The sequence below is a fragment of the Sarcophilus harrisii genome, chromosome 4 (genome assembly GCF_902635505.1).
Source record: "Sarcophilus harrisii chromosome 4, mSarHar1.11, whole genome shotgun sequence".
Classification (NCBI taxonomy): Eukaryota; Metazoa; Chordata; class Mammalia; order Dasyuromorphia; family Dasyuridae; genus Sarcophilus; species Sarcophilus harrisii.
Genome location: NC_045429.1, coordinates 239,951,771 through 239,975,293, shown reverse-complemented (window position 1 = coordinate 239,975,293; position 23,523 = coordinate 239,951,771). Strand labels below are relative to the sequence as shown.

Here is a 23,523-nt window from a genome sequence, read left to right as displayed (position 1 = left end):
TTTTATGGTTGAGCTATGCTCTGGAGTGAAGAGGGCACTGTCCCAAATTTCCTGTGCAGCCCTAAACCTTGCCTTTGAGAACAGGGGCTCCTTGTGTTTGTGGGGGATAGCTTTGCCTGCAACTGTTCAAGAAACAGCCTGATTTCCCAGTGTTTGCCTTCTGAGCTGGGACTGGAAGTTACCCCACTGATTTGCTCCTCTGCTGAGTCAGGACTATGGGTCTTAGATGCTAATTTGTTGTGATTTAGACCCTCTTACTGACTTTCCCAGAGTCTCGTCTGACCTACCCCACTCCATCCTCACCTTAGTAGATGTAAGCTGATAAAGACCAGGGACTGTTTTGCCAAAAAATTGTCCTGTACACAATAGGTGCTTAACAAATATTCATAGTGTCTTAGTGACAGAGATGGTAAAAAGTCAAGCCAACTTGGATTTGGGCTTCACGGTAGCAATTATCTTAGTGGGCTCCATGGTACAAGTGTCTCACCATCATCTCCATAGTTTGAAGACTTTGATATTAGGATCAAGATCAAAAGGGCTAATTATTTCCATACCATATGCCTCCCTAGTGGAGAGGTTCACTCAGGAGACCAAAATGTATATGAGTTTGCTTAGTGAGCTTTGTATAGAAACAAAAGAATTTTGATGTTTCCACCATATGACTGGTCAATGAACTGTCTTCACTTTAATTTTATCCTATCTAACTTGTAACCTACATGGACAGTAACTGGGCAGACAAGTACAACCTGGCAATCACACAAACCTTCAGCAATGACTAACCATTACTTGCCTACTTCCTTACTAATTCTCATCCTGGGTTTATAAGGAAATCAAGGGTACAAGCACAGATAGTGTTTTATGAATTGATAGGAATGTATGGTCTTCTTATTGACTAAATAACTGTGAGCCCCAACCCAGAAACAAAAGAAATCACTTTTCATTGTGTTCCCCTCTGTCTCTGTCTGTCTCTCTGTCTCTGTTCTCTCTGTTTCTCTGTCTTTGTGTGTGTGTGTGTGTCTCTGTTTCTGTGTGTGTGTGTGTGTGTGTGTGTGTGTCTCTCTCTGTCTCTCTGTCTCTGTCTCTGTCTATCTGTCTATCTGTCTGTCTGTCTCTTTCTCTCTCTATCTTCTCTTTTCTCTGTCTTTTCCCCCTCTGATCTTCCCTCAGACCTTACATTTGTGAGAAAATTCATGTCATCTCTAACCATAGGCTACAGCTGCTGACTCATCCAGACCATAGCCTAACTATTCAATTCTCCTAGAATAACAATTAGTCTTCTTGTAGATAGCAAAGTTGCATGGTGAGCATAGAATCAGAACAAAAGGATTTCAATGTTTCTAAGCCCTGGTAGACCAATGAAATACCTTTCTTCACTCTAACAATAAAATAATCTCTCTTATTTGTATCAAAGTATGTGGACAGAGTTGGAACAATCTCATACTGTTTGTTTGACTCTCCTTCTAGACACTATAAAGACTAATGCCCTATTTGCCTTTGCTGATCACATAATACCCTTTTCAAGATGATTTATCTTATATTAGTCTTATATTAGTTACATTTAGATTGTTTTCCTCATGGTGAGAGTTTAGGAGACACTCAGCATCAATAAACTGTAATGTCTAAAATGCTTTGAGGTTTCCAGATATAAGAGCCAAAAAAGAAGCAAATGAATCCATGTGCTCACAGTGAACACAACACTTGCCATGCATTCATGTCCCCTGAATAATTTGTCAATAAAAAGACGCTGAGAATATTTGGAAGAAAGAACTTGCAATTAACACAGCAGCTGCATGTTTTTTATCAATTGCCTCCTCCATTGTAGGCATTTAACTCGAGTCTATGAACCATTGTCAGGGAAACTTCTAATGCTAGTGATCTTGCAAAAGCACTTTCTTTCCTAGATATCATCCTTTGAGAGTAAAGACAGGAAGAACTTCAGAGCAAGTTCTGAAGTTATATTTCCTCAAAAATAGAAGTTTTTAGCCTGGGGTTACGCATCCCCGCTGACCTTTGCTGTGAAAAGATTTCAGGAGATTCTTGAACTTAGATGGTGAAAATTTAACATTTTTATTTCTACTAACCTCTAACTGAAATTTAGCATTTCCTTCAGTTTTTTAAACATTATTCCAAGAAAGGATTTATAGCCTTATCACACTATAAAAAGGGTCCATGAAAACCAAAAGGTTAACAGCTCCTGCTCTAAAACAAGGGTGTAATTAACTTAGTCTGATCCAATTTCCATCAAAAAGCATTCCTAGAAATAAGACTAATTAAATACAGTTTTGTAGACCCTTCTTATTAATCATCAACACAAACAAATCTGTGACACCCCTAATCAAGGAGTTTCCACTATTTCATAAACACAGACAGAATACAATCTTCTTTATACCCTTTCTCTAAATGGGGAAGGATAAATTGACATAACAGGACAATTGTTGGAAGCATCGAAAATATTGAAATAATGGATATTGGCAAGGTTGAGAAAGAGATCAAAATCTTTGTGCAGTTTTATATTGCCAGACTTTGTATGTGACTGCATGGAATTCCTCACTTTCAGCATCTGGAATCTTCTTTCAACTTGCATAGAATCAGAATTTGTGTCTTCCTCTGGTTATCTCACTCCACATAGCTAAAAAGGAATTGAGTCCTACCTTTATATGGCTTGAAAATCCATGAAACCTTGGGTAGATCTCCAAATAGTTTTTATGGGGGTGGTGGGAAAGAACCATGGAAATGAAGACTACTGAAGATAACTTTTCCTAATTAAAGCTAATTAGATTATTGTCTGGGAAGATGACATTGAGAGTCCCCAATATCTATTTTTAAGGGATTCATTCATTTATTCAATAAGCATTTAGTAAACAACTACTTAGTGCTATTCACTGAGCTATATTCTAGGGTTACAATATCAAAATGACATAGTCCCTGAATTCAAAAATTGAACATTTTGAGGTGACATCCATAGAAAATGTGGGGTAATGTGATACAGTTGAAAGAATTCTGGGTTTGAAATCAGAAAAATTGGGTCTGACAAGTTTGAGTAAATCACCTATTTTGGGGGGCCTTATTTTCCTCTTCTATAAAATTAGGAGGCTGGAATATATGACCTTTAAATTCCTTCCAGGTATATCTGATCCTAAAGTATCATCTCAATATTCCAGAATTATTAGCAATATGTTCACAAGTCATCTCTACAGTAAATTATTGCAGAAACTCCTTCATATCATCCATTTTGATTATTATTTGTTTTCTTTTCAGAGCCAAAGTCAAAATGACTTTATAGGTTAGAATTGATGATAGTTTATTCTTTCTATCTAGAAAGATAGTCTTTCTATCTTAATCAAATATACCAGAACTGTTCTACATTTCAAGACCTCAGAGTCACATCCATGTCACAATGATGTGTTGAAGTTGGATTTGACTCAAGATGCTGAATGAAACATTTTTAAAACATTTTGATCCAAGTTACTCTTTATTTTCTACTTCTATTTTTTTTTTCTTAGGGAGAACCTGGACCCATGTGGCTCCCAGGACTAGAAGGATTTCCAGGTGTAAAGGAAACTGCTGTCTCCTATATTCTTACTATAGATAGTATTCTTTTTTGGCTGACTGGTTGCCTATTAATGGACATTTAAAAATTTCTATAACCCCAGTGCATGAATGGCTGTTATAAGTCTATTTATTAAATGCTGATGAGGATAGCATAAGAAGTCATAACAGAAATCTGAGTCATGGCAATGTTTTCAAAATAAATTGATGTTATATCTGCCCATGTTTGTGCATAAATTCATTTTAATTACATGCCATTATGGAAACTCTTTCCTATGTAATTGTATTTAAATACCCCAGTGTCAAAAAATGGGAGCTTAATTTGACAATCATTAACTGCCTCACTTTAAAAAAACCTGACAAATATCATCTGTTCTTACTTATAAAGTTCCTTTTTCAAATTTCTTGTATTCTCTATTAACTAACTCTACCTAATATACCAATTCAAGTGAACCACAGATTAGAACATGTAAAACATTCATATAAAATTAAAAGTTATTATATCTTTCCTGTGACTTAATGACTATCCATATGAAAAATTTCCTTTTTAAGTATCATAAATATCAATTTTAAAGGAATCAAAGCATGCACGGTACTCATGCCCCTTTACAAAATAAATAAGGAATAAAATAAACTTCATTGAATATGTGCTGTCTTCATCTACTATTGAAATGTGTGGGCAAGTTTTCCAGTAATCAAGTAGTCCCAGGTGCTTCTATAATTGGCAGGCTTTGTTAGAACCTGTCCATTCATTCTAATTTTGCTTGAAATTGGTATGGAGTTGACCTTGACTACTAGAGGGATTCATTCTGATTAAATTGTTAATCAGAATTGAAACAATCAGGAAATAAACACACAACACTCCTAGGAATGACTTTTTCTTCAGCAATTTTTAGAAAAACAAATAGCAAAAATGCATGGACAAATAAAAATGAGATAAATACTGTATTTCTCTAGCAATTTAATCTTTACAAAACAACTGTGTATATTAGATAAGTGTAAGTATAGTCCTTTATAAATTTTAAAAAATGAGACTTGGAGGGATGGAGTTATTTGTTCATGATCATAAAGCTAATGTGTAGGATTTGGGATTGGAACTCAGATCTCCTAAATTAAAGTATTCTTTTTTTATTATGCCATGCTGCTTTCCCCATCACTGTAAATAACCTTGTTGACTTTATCTCCAATCAGTATTTGAGTTTTCTTTGCAAAGGTTAATTCTGTTACTCTTGCTTCAATACTTCTGGGATCTATAATTTCATTAGGGTTGAGTATTTTCTCCATCAACACAATTCAGTATCTATATCTAATTGAGAAAGTTTTTAAGAGATTTTTAAGAGTTGAACTGGCCAAAAGAATACATTTTCCTATGGCCAACCTTGTGATAAGTTTCTCCATACCTAAATAGAATACCATTCAGACAAGTATTCCATTCCCAAACCTCTACTCAAAGTTTAGTCTTTCTATCTTAATCAAATATACCAGAACTGTTCTACATTTCAAGACCCCAGAGTCACATCCATGTCACAATGATGTGTTGAAGTTGGATTTGACTCAAGATGTTGAATGAAACATTTTTAAAACATTTTGATCCAAGTTACTCTTTATTTTCTACTTCTATTTTTTTTTCCTAGGGAGAACCTGGACCCATGGGGCTCCCAGGACTAGAAGGATTTCCAGGTGTAAAGGTAACACTGTCATAAAGTACTTGAATTAGAAGTACTGCACTGCTATTTGTCAGCCTGACAGGTTATTTTCATTAAGAGAAATGTTCTACTGTATGTATTTCCAGCGGAAACCCCTTAATTTAAAAGGACAGGAATGACACTGACAAATGATTGTCTTTATCTGCAGTTGTATATTTTATGTGGAATTAGAAAAGCCTGTCAAGAAATATGCCCTCAAATAGTAATATATATAAATATATAGAGAATAACTCTATAAATACAGAATTATTTTATTTATCTAAAGATCTTTCTCTGTATATGTGTGTATATATCTATATATGTGTGTGATTGTGAGTGTGTATACAGAGAGATGCTTAGAGAAGTACATAGAAAAGAACTTGTATTTATAGAATTATTCTGTATGTATATATTTATATAGGTTTATGAGAGAGAAGGAATGCAGAAGCAGTATGGCATAATTCAAGAATTCTTAACCTACATACATTTTTAAAATGTTTTGTAATTATTTCTTTTTTTTTTCTTAGTAATCTTCTCCATTTTATTTCATACACTTAAAAACATTAGCCTGAGAAGGGATCCTTAAAGCTTTACCAGACTCATAAAATAATTCATGACACAGAAAAGGCTAAGAACCCATCGCATACTGGTTATTGAAGCCAGGGAGACTTCTACCATATACCAGCTATGTGACTCTGGAGAAGTAACTTAAGCTCTCGGTGTATTATGACTAAATATTGCAGAGAAGGTGCTAACCTACATTGGTAGAAGTGATATTTGTAAAGCCTTCCTAAACCTAAAGTCCTTTCTAAAACCTTTCTAAACCTAAAGTCTTATACTAGTACTAAGTATGATGATGATGATGATGATGATGATGATGATGATGATGATGATGATAACAATGTATGTGTATATGTATATGTATGTTGTCTGTCTTCCTATAGAGAGCAAAGTTCTTCTCTCAGAGAAACAAATAGCAAGAGGTATCTAAAATAGTGTGCTCTGAGTTTCCAGTCATACATTATCAAGTATGAAAAGTGGAAACTTCTACTTCCAAATTAGTGAACAATAATACAAAAATATGTACTTCCAAATTAATTGACAATAAGAAAAAATAAGTACTTCCAAATTAATGGATAATAATTGAAAAACAGAGTATAGAAGTTAGTGTTCTGGGCCTGGAGTCAGGCAGACTCTTTGTGATTTCAAATGCAACCTCAGACATTTATTAGCTATGTGACCCTGGCCACTCATTTAACTTTGTTTGACTCAGTTTTCTCATCTATAAATCAAGCTAGAGAAAGAAATGGCAACCACTCCATTATCTTTGCCAAGAAAATCCCAAATGGGGTCACAAAGAGTCAGACGTGGATAAAATGTCTGAACAACGACAAAAATAGAAAAATAACTTGTTAAAAACTCTTATTAAAAGAAGGTTATCCTTCTGAAGTACATCTAGAAAATTTATGGATTTCTAACATATATGTTATTTGTGCAAATAGATTGTATTGCATGTCTGTACATGCACAAACCATATTTATGTATATAGGGAACTCCAGTTTAAACAACATTAATTACAAAATCTGATATTATTACTGTTTCTAAGGGAGAAGGAACAGAATCAGTAGCAATATCCCAAATGTATATAGCAGAGGCTGTTTAAACCAAATTTTCAAAGGCATATATCAGCAAGTATATGTGACTATATTACCATATATACTCAACATATACATATAAATATATACATGTAAATGGTGAAACAAGAGGTTGGGGAAACATGGCAACTTTCATGAATTCATGTTTATTTACCATTTCCTAGAGCTGTACAAATATAGGAGTAACTAAGAGTTATATAGCCCTTCCTGTAGAAATCAGATTTCTTCCCCATAAAGAACATATATATAAGTCCATAAATGTGCATATATACTTTAAAAGTCTAGAAGAATAAGCTCTCATTAAATTGCAAAAGGGTTTCAATTATTTTTCCATTATCATTTATTAATTTGGAAATGTCAGTTACTACTCTTGATAACATAAGGCTAGTTGCTCAATGTATAATCTTTAAGATACATCCAATTTTTGTTTCTTCTCAATAAGATTATGCTTTCTTTTGAAAGGTCTACATAATAACCAAAAAAACTTCATTTATATAGCAACTTAAAGTTTGCAAGGAATTTTACAATTATTACCATATTTTATCCCCAAAACAACCCAAAGAAGTCAGTATTACTATTAACCCTATTTTACAAATGAGGAAACAGAGCATAAAAATAATAAGTGACCTATCTAGAGTCACATTCCCAGCTGGTTTATAGCAAAATTTGAACTCAGGTTTTCTGACTCCATGTCTCTATCAACCTTTATCCACCCTTCTATCAATTGTATCACCTAGCTACCTATAATCAATCACTAGTATTTGTAATATACTAGTGATACATACAACACTCTTAGTCACTACTGTATTTCTATCCAGAAAGTGGTAAAAAAGCATGAGTTCATGAAAGCAGCCAGTTCTCCATTTTCCTCCTATTTCATGTTTTCTTTTGCTTCACTTATGAACTTTCCATACTTTAGGCAAACAAAAAGGTATAATAGAAAGATCATTAGAGTAAGAATCAAGAGATTTATATTGTAGTCCCAGCTCAACTACTAAGTAACTATGTTCTTTGGACAAGTTATTTAACTAAATTTTGGGCCACTATTAAAATTAGGGGAAGTGTATTCAGTGAGCTCCAAGAATCCTTGAGCTCTAAAAATTCGATCTTCCTAACATCCTACTTGTGGTCTCCAGCATTTCTTTTTTAGTATAGTCAGCTGCTGATGATAGTAAAAGTTACCTAGGATACTGGATTGCCTCATTTTCAAATGAATCTCATGAGAACAATTGAACCACTGTACAGTTGAGAACAATACAAGCTAAGTTTTCTTCCAACTGAAGAAATGCATATAATTAGAACATTTTTAATTGTTGATCTTTTTATTTCCATCTTTCATGCAGAAAGAAAAGCTTCTGCACAGCTACTGGTAGATGCTCAAGATGTTTAATCTAAGCAAATTTTTAAGTATATAAAAATGACTATTGTTTTAATGTTCTTTAGCATTATCTATATCACTTTTAGTCTCTACATTTCTAATAGGCTAAACTTAGGCAAAATATGCCTAAGATCAATTGGGACAGTAATAACTTGAAATCTTAGTTTCATTAAAGGCAATGTTTTTGTTTTTGTTTTACTTAAGGAAAAAAAAAGGAAAGACCTGGTTAGTTTTATTTTCGTTATTGTTGTTCAAAGATGAAACTAAACTTAATTTAAATTTAATTTAAACTAAATTTAATCATTGTAGACAGATATTCAATTGTTGCCCATAGGTAACTCTTTCACAAACTTATAGTCTTCAAAAAGTCACATGGGGGTACTAAGAGATTAAATGACTTGTCTAGGGTCATAAAGTTCATATGTACCAGAAGAAGTACTTAAACACCATAATCTTTCTAACTCTAAAACACAATACACTGTCAAGTCCCATCTCTAGTTATACATGTTAATTGATTTTTCATAATGTACTCTCAGCTACCATTTGTTAAGTTTTAACCAAATGTAGATTATTTCAGCCAATAGTTTTATATATAACTGTAGCATTTCTTACCCATCTTCATCAATGTTTTGATTTTTGAGATTCTACAAAGAAGTTACTGAAGTAATTAATCTTTTTTTTATTACCTCTGACCAGGGAGATCGAGGTCCAGTTGGCTCACCAGGGATAGCAGGAATACCGGTAAGTTTATTTCACAGGGTAGGGGGAAGTAAAGGAGGATTGTTGTAAATTATATCTCATTGGTAAACTTGTAAACTCTTGGCAAGATAATTAATGAAGAGTGTTAAGAGCAAAGAAAAGTTATAATATTTTCGTTGCCAGAACATAATGGTATCACTTTCCCTCTTCCATCATAAAATTGTTCCCTTCAGTGTATTTTCAGGTTCTTCATTCAGTAAAGACTCCTCCATTTTTCAAGGAAAACTGGTTTCTAATCAAAAATAGTTCACAATCGTAGTTATTTCACAGAAAGGATTGTGTCTGCGTTTACTCCACAATTCACGCCCACTCTTTTTCTTCCTTTCCATTAGGATCTATGTTATTTCTGACCACCCTAAGATTTTTTGGATCCTACATTATCACCATCATATGGTAGTCTATTCTTTGTCTTTTTTCTTCTTTTTCCTTTATTTTCTCTTTTGTACATTAATGTGGTCTTTCTCCTCTTTTCCATATTCATTCTATTAAACTTTCAAAGCTCTAAAAGGTTACTGATGATAAGCAATGTATAAGTACACAAGTGCAACTTACAAATGCAAATTAGGCTTTTCTCTTCTTTATTTTATCTCTTAGTCCCTAGTTATAATCTTTGGTACTCTAGAGACCATATCTTGTAGTCCCGTTGTTCATGCACTTCAAGTTGCTTTGCAGAAAGCCATAACCTGCCTTAGGTTTCACTTAGCCTCATTTTATTAGCTGAGCTTTATTACTGTTAATATTTCCTCATAAATTAGTCTTTCAATCCTCTCAATCATTTTTGTTGCTCATTGGTGTCAAATATTTTAATCTATTCAAGGTCTCCTCAAATGAATTGAAAGTACAGCACAAAAGGTTGGAATCATTTAGCAGAGCCCTGGAGATCATTCTAGTCTCCATTCAGGTTGCTCTAATTAAAATTTTGTGGTCACGCTTCATGAATAAAGGACCATTTATCCTTTTGCTAGGTGCCCCTGCAGAGTAGGTTCATGATAACTTCACAGAGGAGTCATTGGGAACATAGCACTTCAGGCAACTGTACAAATGCAAAGAAGATGACAGACAGGCTCCTGGATAGGACTGTAGCCATTCCCATTCTCTATTATTCCATGGAGCTATGCATAAGATATCAAAAGAAACAGAATGCATCCTCCATCTGAATCCATTGTGGAGCCTGATGATTTACAATACTTGTTTAAATTGCTTTGTACTTGGATAAGATAGGGAGTATGGGATGGTGAAGAATGGTCTGGTCTTAAAATCAAAAGACCTAGTTTCAAATCCTTCCTTGGACACATCCTGGTAATATGATCTTAAACAAGTAGCTTTAAACTCTCAGTATTCTGGGTAACTACAAATCAACTCTGTAAGTTTCAGAGAAGGTACTACTTTGCATTGTTAAACGAAGTCTCCTTGTTGGGAATTCTCTTTGACAATGAAAACATATTCCTGGTACAATTAAAATAAAATAAAAATTGTGGTATTATGATGAAGGTGATTTTCTTAATAAATTAAACTGATATTCAATTATATATATATATATATGAAGAGAGAGGAGGAGGGAAGGAAAAGGAAAGTAATGGAGGATAAAGGAGAGAGGGAAAAGAAAGAGAAGGGGTGAGGGATAGAGAGAGAGAAAGAGAGAGAAAGAGACAGAGACAGAGACAGAGAAGGAGGAGGAGACAGAGGAATAGAGAGATGGAGAAAGAGAGAAAGAGAGAGAAACAGAAGTGGGGAAGAAAGAGGAAGAGGGAGAGAAGAAGAGGGAGAGAGATTGTGCTAGGAACTGGAGAGTCTCCAAAGAATAAGTCTATACTCCCTTCTCACCTTCTTTTCATTTATTTATTTAATAGAGTTTACTATTTATTAGTATGTATATATCAAATAGGAATTACTCTTCTAAATAGACAACTTCAAGCTATGTGGCCTTGATTGAATCAAACTATCATTGATCAGGACATTTTTGGAGTTCCAAGTTTATGTCAGACAAGAAAAGTAACTTCATTATTTTTTCCAGCTTATTATTCTCCTAAATTGACTCTTAATAAGGTTGGAAATAATGTACCCTCTTCTTCAAAGGGGCATTAAGTGTAGTTACAAAATCTAAATAGGCTACAAGGGCAATTCCAAGAGAGGAATTCTAAACAGATTTGGAACAAATGGTAAATTCATTGGAATTGCTTCTAAGGTGAATACTTTGAGGGTAGCTAGGAGATATATAGTAGATATAGGCTGCAAATCAGGAAAATTTGTCTTCTTGAGCTCAAATCTGAACAGTTGTATTCAGACATTTACTAGTTCTATGACCCTGGGCAAGTCATTTAACCCTGTTTGCCTCAGTGTTTTCAACTGTAAAATGATCTGGAAGAAGAAATGGCAAATTACTTTTGTATCTTTGCCACGAAAATCCCAAATGGGGCCATAAAGATTTGTCCCCAACTGGAAATGACTGAACAAATAACTACTATGAAGGAGGACAATATCCTTGATAGATAAGTTTTAATATGCTTATATAAAACTCAGTAAGCCCCATAGCTAGTTATTGATAAAGTGCTTTAGGGTCTGCAAATCACTTCTTAAATGTCATATCATTTTAGTCTCACAATAATCCTGGTAGTTGGATGCTATTATTATCCCTATCTTACAGGTAAGGAAAAAGAGATTCGGATAGGTTAAATAACTTGCCCAGGATCACATAACTAGAAAGTGTCTGAAATCTGATTGAATCCGTATCTTCTGCATTCCATTTTCAGCACACAATTGTACTACCTAGCTGCCTGAAATAGTCAGATGACAATGTAATAGGCAAATGTACGCCTTCAAGATACAATGAGAAGTGGCTGTATCTGTCATATTGCCACAATGAATGTAACGTTTCTTTTTCATTCCTTTCCCAGGGAAAGTCTGGGGCTCCAGGGCCTCCAGGAGTACCAGGAGAACCAGTAAGTGTCCCTTTACCATCTCCTTTTTCCAATACATTTGAAATCAATAATTATTAACATATATGTGTATGTATGTATCGCTTTGTGTGTCTCTTTTAGGGTGAAAGAGGGCCTATTGGAGATATTGGATTTCCTGGACCTGAAGGACCCACAGGAAAACCAGTAAGTTTTAAATTTTGGTTTGTTTTTTGTTTTGTTTGTCAATTTCCAGTAGGCCCATAAAAGTGTGTGATTCTTAGCTTATCTTCTAAGGAGAATTAAGACTGAATTAAAAAAACCACCAAGAAAATAATTCCAGATTCAGCAAAGAGAAACTTTCATTTGCTGATTCAGCCTTGAATAAATCCATGCAGCATGAGTTACTGACTTTGTTGCCAGAAATGGTGTTGGAATGGGTCCAGTTTTATCAAAATGTACTAAGGAATTAATAATTCTTCCCTAATTCTCAGACACTCTTAAGAGTTTTGGTGGGGAATGTTTTGCCACATCATCAAATATCCATAGATAAAAATAGATAAGGACATCCCATTTGGATTTTAGGCAAAAAGCTTAAGTGTCAATTAATTTTCTTCACTGTTCTACTTTTTTTTTTTATCACTGCTAGACAACCTAAGCTTGATGGTGGATAGAGTGTTACATTCTAAGATTGGAAAACTTGCATTTGAATCCTATCTTTTACACTTATATATATACACAACTCTATGGACTCCAACAATCAATTTTCTTCTCTCAACCTCTGTTTTTAGAATCAAATGAAATAATATATGTAAAGTGCTTTGCAAATTTTAAAGTATTGTATAAATAAATATTATTATTGTTGTTGTTTCACTTTCTATGTAAATCACTACTTCAATATGTATTACTTCATTGTATCTTGTAAAAGTATATTATTACTAGCATATAGCATCAAGATGATATTATGACAAACATCTCTACTAAGGCAAATATTTTCTTTAAGAAAAAAAATTATCTTTCCATTAAAAATGAGAACAGGGAGGAAAGAAAGATGAAGGAGAAAATAATTTCATTTGATTGCACACAGACCTGCATAATCAGTCTCTTCCTCTTTTCATATTCATTGGCTTTATTCCCCTTCATTTAGTCTGTGATCCAGAGACTCTGACCTATTTGCACAGACCTAAAACACAACCCTCCATCATCCTTTCCTGTGCCTTTTCACTGACTGTTCATCATGGCTAGAATGTGCTGTCCCTTCATCTTTATTTTTGGTTTACCTGTCTTCTTTAAGACAACTCAGTTCATTGCATTAATCAAAGTCCTTTGCAAGTCTATTACACTGTTATTGTACTATAAAATTCTCCTGTTTTTCTCACTTCTGTTTGTATCAATTTATTCAAATCTTTCCAGGTCTCTTCAAAACTATCACCTTTATTGTTTCTTTTAGTACAGTAGTATTCCAATACCTTCATATCCCATAGTTTATGATACAAACTACCTTCTGCCCCATCTTCCTGTTCTCTCAGCCACTAGTATTTTCCCCTCTCAAATTACTTTCTGTCTACTCTCTATGTATCTTATTTTTTTTTTACATGATGTCTTTCTCCCATTAGAATATTAGCTCCTTGAGGATAGAAAGTATTTTTGTCTTTCTTTGTAACTGTAGCACTAGCCCAGTACCTGGCCATAACAAGCACTTAACAAATATTGATTTATTTACTGACTAGAACGACCTTTGAAGACATTGAGATCAACCCCTTCATTTGGCAAATGAAGAAATTGAGGCAAAGGGTTATCTTTTACATATCACAGTTCATAACACCATACAATGTCAGAACTGATAAGAACTTTAACCAGACTCAAGTTAGTTAGCTCAGTTGTAGAGCAACAAACTAATAACCAAAGGCAATAAATAGTCCCTTTGTGGGCCACTTACTTTTGCTGTGTTTCAGAACCACAGAGTATATCCTGTACTCCTGTAAGCCATCTAGAGAATGAATGTCAACAGTTCTTAGAGGAAATTGGGCAAGATAGTGTGAGTCAATCTGTGCAAATCTATCCCCACCAATAGAAAAACAACCCAAAACAAAACTGCCCCATAAGTGGTACGTCAAGAACAACAGCTCCAGGATTTACTGTTTATGTTTTGCAATATATAGGTTGCAAATAATATGTACTAAATAAATAAGTTTACAAAAAGTAAGGAAGACAGTATACAAATTTTCTTCAGTGACTTACAAAAGACAAGGAGGGCTAACATGATCTTTGATGGCTTGTAGTATATCTGAAAACACTGAATTAAATTTTTTACACTAGATTTATCTTCTTTTCTCCAAGTGACAGAGTTGGCTCCTTTCACATCCTCTCCTTAATCAGCTTTATCTTCTTTGCCTGTGTTTCTGATGTAATAAATTCTGTGAACCTTACACTTCAAGTAACATGTTCTTATTTAAAGTACTCACCATCATTCCCAGGATGTTTCCGAGAGGTTGGGAGACTTTGGTTGGTTTATCAACCGTGACAGATTTTAGTGTAATTTACAGCAGTGAAAACACACAGTTGTCTGCACTTCCATCCTCATAGAATCCATCCTGGCACAATTCTGGTCTCTTAGGCTTTTCAGAGGAGCATGTCCATGCAATTGCCTGCTGGCTAAGAAATCATTTTCCTTACCTTGATCTCCCTTTTCAAATCAAATCTCAAAAACACATCTGCAGTTAGGACTCTAGGTATTTGACTTGACCCCAAGTGCTTTTGCTTCTCACATCTTCCAGACAATAGTCCTCCAATCTCATAAATCTACTAGTAGGGCTCTGCTTTATTATCACCTCAGGAATAGCCTTGCAAAGTTCAGGAGACTTCACAATTTCTAATAAAAAAGCACTTATTTAGTACTCTCAATGACAGTGATTAAGGGTTCTCTCCTTCCTTCACCATGTGCCTACTGAGAGACATGAAGCCATCTTTTGATTGGCAGGTTATTTCATGCTAGGAATTTATTCCAACTGTACAGTGAAACTTGTTTCGAGTTTCAATTGAAGACATTTAATGAGGGTTGCTCTGTGCAGGAATATATTAGAGAATAGTGTTGCTTTGACTCATATTACCATGAAAATCTACCATAGCAAATACCTGGGGCATCCAGATTTTACAGGAAATGTTATGCACTGGGATCTGTAAGTAGCAATAATAAGAATAGCTAATATTTTTATTATACATATAGTCATATATGTATATCATGTAATTATATACACATTTATGTGTATATAATTTACAAATCACTTGATATAGTTTGACATTTCATTTTTACAACATACTTATGAGATGTACAACAAATTATTATTTTCCCTATTTCACAGATGAGAAAACTGAGTTTAAATTGATGAAGGAACTGGTTCAATTACAATTACACAGCTAGCTAGTGAATTTGAACCTTGGTCTCTTGTCTCCAAGGCCAGAGCCCTCTCCACTATATTATAGTGCCACATCAGTATGATCTAGGATCTATCTGACAGGGTCACAGATCAATTCCCTTAAGTGCAACTCATTTACTGAAATATTTTCCTCCCTCTGCTTTCTTTTCCTTTCCCTGTACATCCAGATGCAAGTAACAATGATTTTTCTCTTTTTACAGGGAATAAATGGAAAAGATGGCTCACCAGGTCTTCAGGTACAACAACTACATTGAAAATCAGATTTATAGTTACCAGAAGAAACTCTGCTATTGTTTAGACCAGTCTGGTAGTCATATGAAGGATCTTGGCAAATAAGTATCTCAATTATGATTTTTTTTCAGGGCCCAGTGGGCAAGCCTGGTGATAGAGGACCCAAAGGAGAACGTGTATGTATATAATCATTATCATTGTTTGAATCTATCTAATACAACTGGGCTTATCATTGCTCTGTTCTCACAGAATGGGCTAAACATACTTTATAACTTGAGGTACATGAAGGAATAGAGAGAGAACAAAATTCCAAAGCTAATGACATACTATGGGACCTGCAGAAGACCCTACCATAATAAGCTACATTACCAGTGTTTCATACCTGACAACAATAAATATTTCAGCAACACTACTTCTGTAAGGAGAGGGAATTTGTGACTGACTTAAGTGCATCACAGCTTCTAGACTGTTTAGTCTTCACCTCATCTCCAGTAAAGAAATTCTCACTACAACTACTACCCTTCCATACATAGCTTCTTAGCTTCAAATAATGGCTATTTAAATTTAGCAAGTATTAAATAAGTGTTCATTCTATTCAAGAATAATACCTAGAAAATACTTGGGGAAAAGACATTCATACATAACTGATAATAGGTAGAAGTGGTAAGAACAATGGTGAGATCTAGGCAAAGTTCTATGGGTAATTTAAAGCATGAAAGCTCATCTCAGAATGGGGGGGGGGGGAAGAATAGATGACTTCATGAAGGATGTAATGCCTAAATCTGAACATTACTGAAGAAAATGAAGGATTTCAATAGAAATTAAAAGAAACCTTTTGTGGCTAGAATAATGGTGGAAGCAAAAGCAGAGAAACAAGAGAAGACAAGATGAGAAGGATGGATAGAGTAAGAGAATGGTGAATATTCCAATTTGACTAGACTACAGAGTATATGAAAGAGAATGGTACAAAATAAGGCTAGAAAGATGGGTTGGAACCAAATTTGGAGGCCTACAAACACTTGGATCAGAGTTTATATTTCATTGGCAGGCATAAGAAAGCTACTACAGTTTTTTTGTTGTTTTTATTAAAGGAATGATGTGATAAAAGCAGTGTGTTTGCAAGACCATTTGAGCAGTAATTTAAAGGATAGACTGATTGTGAAAGAAATGAACTGGAGTCACAAAAACCAATTAAATGGATGTATTCTCTAAGTGAGAAAAGAGAACAGCATTTGCCATGGAAAGAGAAAGAAGAGTATGAATATCAGGAATCCTGTGAAATCAGAAATGAGAGAACTGTTCAGCTTATTATGTGCAAGTGTTAAAAGAGAGAGAAAGATTCAATATTACTTTGAAATTTGTTTTTTTTTTTAATTTGAGTCTACATTCGTGATTTATTAATGAAAGAAACTGTTTGTAAAACTCCTTCTAATAATACAGATCTCAACTCATCAGCAGCCTAGTCTTAAGACAATTGGGTTTCATTTCCATTGATAGGATCAGCTAAGGCATTTGAGTAGATCAAAATAAACAATGTAGACAGTGAAAAACTCTCAGACAAGGGCAGAACTTGAAGAGTACCCATGTTTAAGAGATGGAAGGAGACTGAGTAAACAACAAAAGAGACCACAAAATAAATGATCAAAGTGATAGGGAAAATGTAGAATGATGGAAAAAAAGAGAGGTATCAAGGAAATCAAGAGAAGATACAAAGAAAGAAAACAGTGATGATTAGCTGTTAAATGTGGTAATATTAGAGATTTGGGCAAAGGGGAAAAGTGCATTAAGTTTGGCAATAAGTGGTCCTGGGTGACCTTGGGGACAATAGTTCCAATAGATGGTAGGTAGGGAAGCCATAGTCCATAGAACTGAGAAATGAGTGACTAATAAGAAAGTGGAAAAAAATAAGTATAGGTACTTCTTTGCAGAAGTTTGACAATTAAAAATCAAGAGATACATAGAATAATGTTTTAAAAAATTTCAGGGTCAGGGAAAAGAGTTTGTTTTAAGAGAGCCCTATTTCTATAAAGTCCTATCCTTGTATCTCACAATGGTAGAAAGATGGCATTGTGCCAGAGAAATATAAGCTTAGGTGGGTGCAGTGTGACCTCAAGTGAAAGACTGAATCTGGTATTACCAACCCAGATAAGTATAGTTCATAACCATTATGTTGCCAACTACATGAGGAATTATTTGGCTGTGGCAGTCAAGGAAACAAAGAAAAATAAAGTTCTCAAACCTATGATGCTCTTCCTCTTCCTCAGTGATAGTGAGAGAAAACAAAATCATCCATAAATCTTAACAATAGATTCTCTTTATATGAGATGTTTGTCCAATGACAAATTGATATAATAATAATATTCAATAACAAATGTTTAAGCATTTATATAGTATCTACTATTTGCCAGGCACTTTGCTAAGTATTTTACAAATATTATCTTATTTGATTCTAACAAAAAACCTAGGAGGTAGATGTATGACATCCATGTTTTTAACTTTTGGTTTGTTTTTCTTAGAGAGTAATTTGACAATTCTTAGGAAGTAGTATTGAACAATGGATAAAGAGCTAGTGTAGGAGAAAGAAAACCAGGATTCGCTTTCTGCCTCTAACACATACTTGCTATAAGTTCTCAGACAGCTCTCTAAAACAATTAAGTCACAAAACAGATACTGATATAAGCAGTTTCCTATTACTAAAGAAAACACAGGTCTGGTCCAAAAAGAAGTGGGATAAATTTAGAAAGGTATCACAGAATCACAGAATATGAGTTATAAGATACCTCATTCTACATTATTATATAAAAATTGTTCTTTATAACTTTATACCTGAAAATAAATCATATAGCTTCTTCTTGAAAACTTCCATTAAGGAACTCACTAATCTCCTACCTTGACACATGGCCAGATGAACTTCCAAATTCCTAGATGGAAAAAAAAGAAGAATATTTTTAGTTGCTCCTGTACCTTCCAGAAGAGTAACTTTCTAATTCTGGCTGCCCACAAAGAAATAAAGGAGCCACAACCTCTCTCTCACTCCAGCCTCCAGAAAAAAAGGGAAACAAGATAGAAAGAAATCTCTGCTCACTTGTTTAACATGAGGAGAAAAAAAAAGAACAGAAAAAGAATCAAAAGATTGTAGCTTTCATAGCCATCCATAAGTGAAGAGAAATGAAAAAAAGAAAAGCTGAGAATAAGGAAAAAAGCTGAAATGACTTGTATCTTAAAGCCAACTGTTTCTGATCAAGTCAGGTCACATAATAAAATCCAGCTCTTATTTCTCAGTTCTAACCCTGAGGATGAAAGAAAGTCTTATTCTCTATATTCCATGGTCTATCAGCTACAAATATAGTGGAGATGGTATCACTTTTTTAATGAAGGGATCAGTTTTGAATCGATAAGGTCCTGCCCTATTAATAAATAGAAAGTCACATTCTCAATCTAGCCACCATGATTCATTGAAGACTACTATTTTGAATTAAAGAGATTGTGCCCTATTAATAATAGAAAGATACTTCCAGAATTTGTGATACACTTGGGGACCACTCCATCCTTGACTCTTCTACTAGGGTAGAAAGATAGTTTCTAGTATAATAGGTCTCAGTATGTCAGTTATTAACTGTGCTGTTGTGCTATAATGCTAAGTATGGCTAAGCAGACAGGCAGCTTCATTAATAGTTCCCCAGGTAGGGTATTAATGATATCTATCATTATACCTATCATATTATAACTGAGCAGACACTTCCTAACTTACTAGTATGCTTCTCCATAGCAAGCATTTTAGCTCTTGGGATATCCTAATAATTGTCTTTTTTATTGAAAGAAATACAAGAGAAATGGAGGTTTTTACATTTACCATATTGCTTATAACCAAAAGAATAAAACTCTAAAATATTTATGAATGGCAAGGCAACCTTGGTATAAAACAAGCATTAGAGAAAATTTACAACAAATTCAGATATAGCCAAATAATAACTTTCTAACTTCTCCTGACTCATATTACCTAATGAATGGCCATTTTGAGAAAATCTCTCATGGGTCCTTCATTTATGCCTTTTGAGAAAGCATTTCACTCAACTATCTAAGGACAAATAGAAATGGCTTCCATCATTTATGTTGGATTTTTTTTAATGCTTCCCTTTCCCAGGTGACTAGGCTTGTATACAACTTAAAGCAGATGTATGTGTTCAGAGTACATCTACCTCTACACACACACATAAAAATGTACAATATATTTGAAATACAAGCACAATAAACCACAAGTCTAAAAAGCAAGAATTTCAAATGGAAAGCAAATAAGACAAAGCAGGAAAAAAAACAGGTCAGATGTATGAATTCAGGAGAGACTGAGTGCCCTAAAATTTGATAGATTAGCCTTTTCATACCCTAGTACAAAATTCAAGTGACAAAATCCTCTACATCAATTTATCTTGTTGTTTCATTGACAACCTGGGCCTAAGAGTTATAATGTTGCAACAGCATGAAACATTAAAATTATAGACCAAGGCAAATAAGTGTAGTTTGATTCATTCCAGCCTTGATAGCTATTAAAATGAGTATAATGCCCTAAGAAATGGTCATTTTTCTCTAATAGGGTGATCAAGGAATACCAGGAGACAGAGGTCCACAGGGTGAAAGAGGAAAACCTGGCCTTCCAGGAGTAAAGGGAATAATAGGTCCCATGGGACCCCCAGGAAACAAAGGTTCTCCAGGAACCCCTGGGTATCAAGGGCCTCCAGGTACTCCAGGAACCCCTGGAATTCCGGTAAGCTACATCAGAGTTGCTTTTCTTTAAAATCATTATTGTTATGAATTCAATATCACAAATAAAACATGGAAAACAGGGGAAACACTATATCAAATACTGTAAACTTTGTAATGTGTAAACACATTCAATGTATTATTTTTTAAAGACATATATGAACTTAACCAAGTAGTAACAAACTGCTCTCTTTGACTTTTTCTGGACTTCTACTCTCCTATGTAAAACTTTTTTAAATGCTTTATTGATGCTCTTTATTTTTTCTTTTCATATCTATTGCTGCCCATCAACTTTCTTCCTTCTTCTCCTCACCTCAAGAGAAATCTTCCTTTTTTAAAAATATGTAGCATAAAGCCAAACCAAATCATGTTGATGACCAAAAATGTCTGAAGACATTTGTCTGGTTCTGTACCTTTATTCCATCAGCTCTCTACCAAGCAAGGGAAGAGATGTACCATTATCAGTCTTGCCTATTGATTTGATCAAAATCCTGAGGTCTTTCACAGATTTAATTCAATGCTTAAAAAGCAAATGGACCAAAATGATATGAAATAATTCTTAGACAGGGTCTATATAACATCAAAACTCAATTTTCTGAAGAGTCTGTTAAATGATGGACATAGAATAGAATATAAATGCTGATGAGGGTCTTCCCAGGGAAAACTTTTTGGTCTACCATGCTTTTTAATTAAACCTATGTAAAGAAAACAGATTATTTATTAATAATCCTCACTGTGATGACTATTATTTATTTAATGGAGATAAAATATCTTAGAATTAAAAAATATGGTCAAAGTGAACACTGACTTCTTCACAGAAATGTCAGAAGCATTAGACAAACTATCACTATCGTGAATTGGATCTTACTCAAGTTTCTGGATATTTCCCTTAACTGAAATAATTTAACCAACAGAGTTTCTGCTTTATTTTGCCCTCTATACAATGAAAATAGATCTGGGGGTATGGGGGGAGGAAAGGAATTTACTTGGTGTTCTATCCTTCCTTCCCTGGCCATTGCACACATGACCTATAATCTCCAAAATTGAACAATTAGATATGTATATTTAAAAATAAACAAAGCAATAGTGTTTATTAAAATTTGTAGTTGGTGGTATAAATCAGATTTAAATGATTTTAATAAGGATTTGGAATAATTTTGACAGCTGTATGTGGGCTTTTTTCTCAAGTAGATAAAAAAATTTAGCTTACACCATTAAGCTTTACTTAAGAGGTTTTATCTTTTTTTCTTTTCTCCTTAGTTCTCAGGTATGAGATACTAATGTTCTTTTTTATTTTTAGTTAAGACCAGAGGATGGTTCAATTCTATTATCTCTCAATGTAAACCACAGGCTTAAACCATTTTAATAAAAGAAGTTTCATTTACTAAAGATAGAATAATATGTAGTTTTCAGTCCTAAAAATAAAATCTCATTTTGGTCCCAATAAATGATATTCACCAATTTATTTATTACAGGTGCTGCCTTTTTGAAAACCTATTAAACCAATCCTTAATTCTTCCATTTCCTAACTTTCTTTAGCAATCAACTTAATTCTGTCAGTCAATCAACAAGGATTTGCTAAATAACCCATGTGATAAATATTGTTAAACACTACATTAGGCACTAGAGATTTAATGATAAAATCCATATAGTCAAGAAGCTTATATTCTAGTAGGACTAATATTATTGGGAAATCTGTTGTAATAATAATAATAGTAAAAATGTATATCTAATCCCACGGGTTTTGTAAGAGGAAATGTGAATATTCTTTAATTATGTAGTGCAGAAACACTTATCCATATATAGAAAAAGTGACACCCTTATGGCTTATCTATAAACCCAGCTCAGAATAGGTCTTTTTAAAATAATGAAACACCTCAGTTTCTTTTCAGCATTTCATCAACAAAAAAAGATATTTGCAACTTTGTTTAATCAACCTTCAAAAATATTATCCTTTGATTAAATTTATCTCTTTGATAGTTTCAGAGATAGAGTTACAAAACCAACTTTTTTATTCCATCTTTATTTGTAAGATGCTGTGCTGTAACAATTTATTCTTGTTTTTTTTTTCTCCAGGCTGATGCAGTTTCATTTGAAGAAATAAAAAATTACATAAATCAAGAGGTCCTGAGGATTTTTGAAGGTTAGAACATGATTTTCAGTCTGTGTTTCTGAAATTATTTCATGGAAAAATCCAATTCTGGACAAGATCTGAGTGTAATTTTAGTGGGGAAAAAAGCGCAGTCTGAATCAGAAAACCTGAATTTGAGTTCTACCATTTGTGTCTCTATGGCATGATTAACTTTAGAAGGACTAGAATTTAAGAACATCTTGAAGAACCAGACAGATTTGTGTATCACTTGATATACTTGTTCTCTCTAGTGGGGTTTTATCTCATATGTTTAAACTCTGGTATCTCACCTAAAAAATTATCAATGATCTCTAAAGTCTCTACCAAATCTATTCAAAATGAAAATCGTATTATCCTTGACCTAAACTAAGCATTACAGAAATCCCCTCTACAATCTGACAGATAAGGATTCAGCCTCTTTCTGAATACCTCCAGTTGTGGGAAATTCACTTCCTTATTAAGTTGCACAGAGTTATAATTGTTAAAAAGTTCTTCCTTTTATGAAGCAAAAATCTGCCCTCTATAAAATATTTCTGCCTACCAATGATGTTTCAGCCCTCTGGAGTAAAACAAATTTCAGTCTTTCTTCAATGTGACAGTCCCTTCAGATTCAGCTTCAGCTTAACTCTTTTGGTACATTGTGGTGCAACCAGTTATTAATTCACCCAGCTATATTATCTCACACTACCATTAGCTCACATTATGCTGTTTTCACAATTGTCCATCCACAAGACAATCATGAATATATTTGACATAGTATTTATCTACTGATATAAGATCAGTTTGTTACATCCTAGAACAGAAATGTCAAAAACATGGCAATGCTCCCCACAACACTCAAGTATCATAGAAACCAGACTAAAATACATTTGGGAAATATTTAATAATATTGAATAAATAAAAGTTGCAATAGAACATCAATTTTTGGTTTTCTAAGCCTTTTAAAGGCCATCAGGTATCCTTATGTGCAATTTAGTGGTCCTGTTTCCATTTAAGTTTAACATAATTGTTCTAGAATTTTACCAAAAAGTCAAATACATTAATCA

General features: G+C 33.9%; 1 protein-coding gene across 1 annotated transcript in view; it reads left to right on the top strand.

Moving 5' to 3' along the window:
* The first annotated feature begins 406 nt into the window (after positions 1-406).
* The window catches only part of LOC116419034 (collagen alpha-1(XIX) chain-like), a 42,840-nt gene continuing 19,723 nt past the window's right edge, over positions 407-23,523 (top strand). Inside the window, exons 1-9 of the mRNA XM_031968609.1 lie at positions 407-472; positions 5,184-5,237; positions 8,964-9,008; positions 11,921-11,965; positions 12,065-12,127; positions 15,558-15,593; positions 15,720-15,764; positions 20,180-20,350; positions 22,423-22,489. Coding sequence (XP_031824469.1) covers positions 407-472; positions 5,184-5,237; positions 8,964-9,008; positions 11,921-11,965; positions 12,065-12,127; positions 15,558-15,593; positions 15,720-15,764; positions 20,180-20,350; positions 22,423-22,489 — 592 coding nt within the window. The remainder of the gene's footprint in view (positions 473-5,183; positions 5,238-8,963; positions 9,009-11,920; positions 11,966-12,064; positions 12,128-15,557; positions 15,594-15,719; positions 15,765-20,179; positions 20,351-22,422; positions 22,490-23,523) is intronic.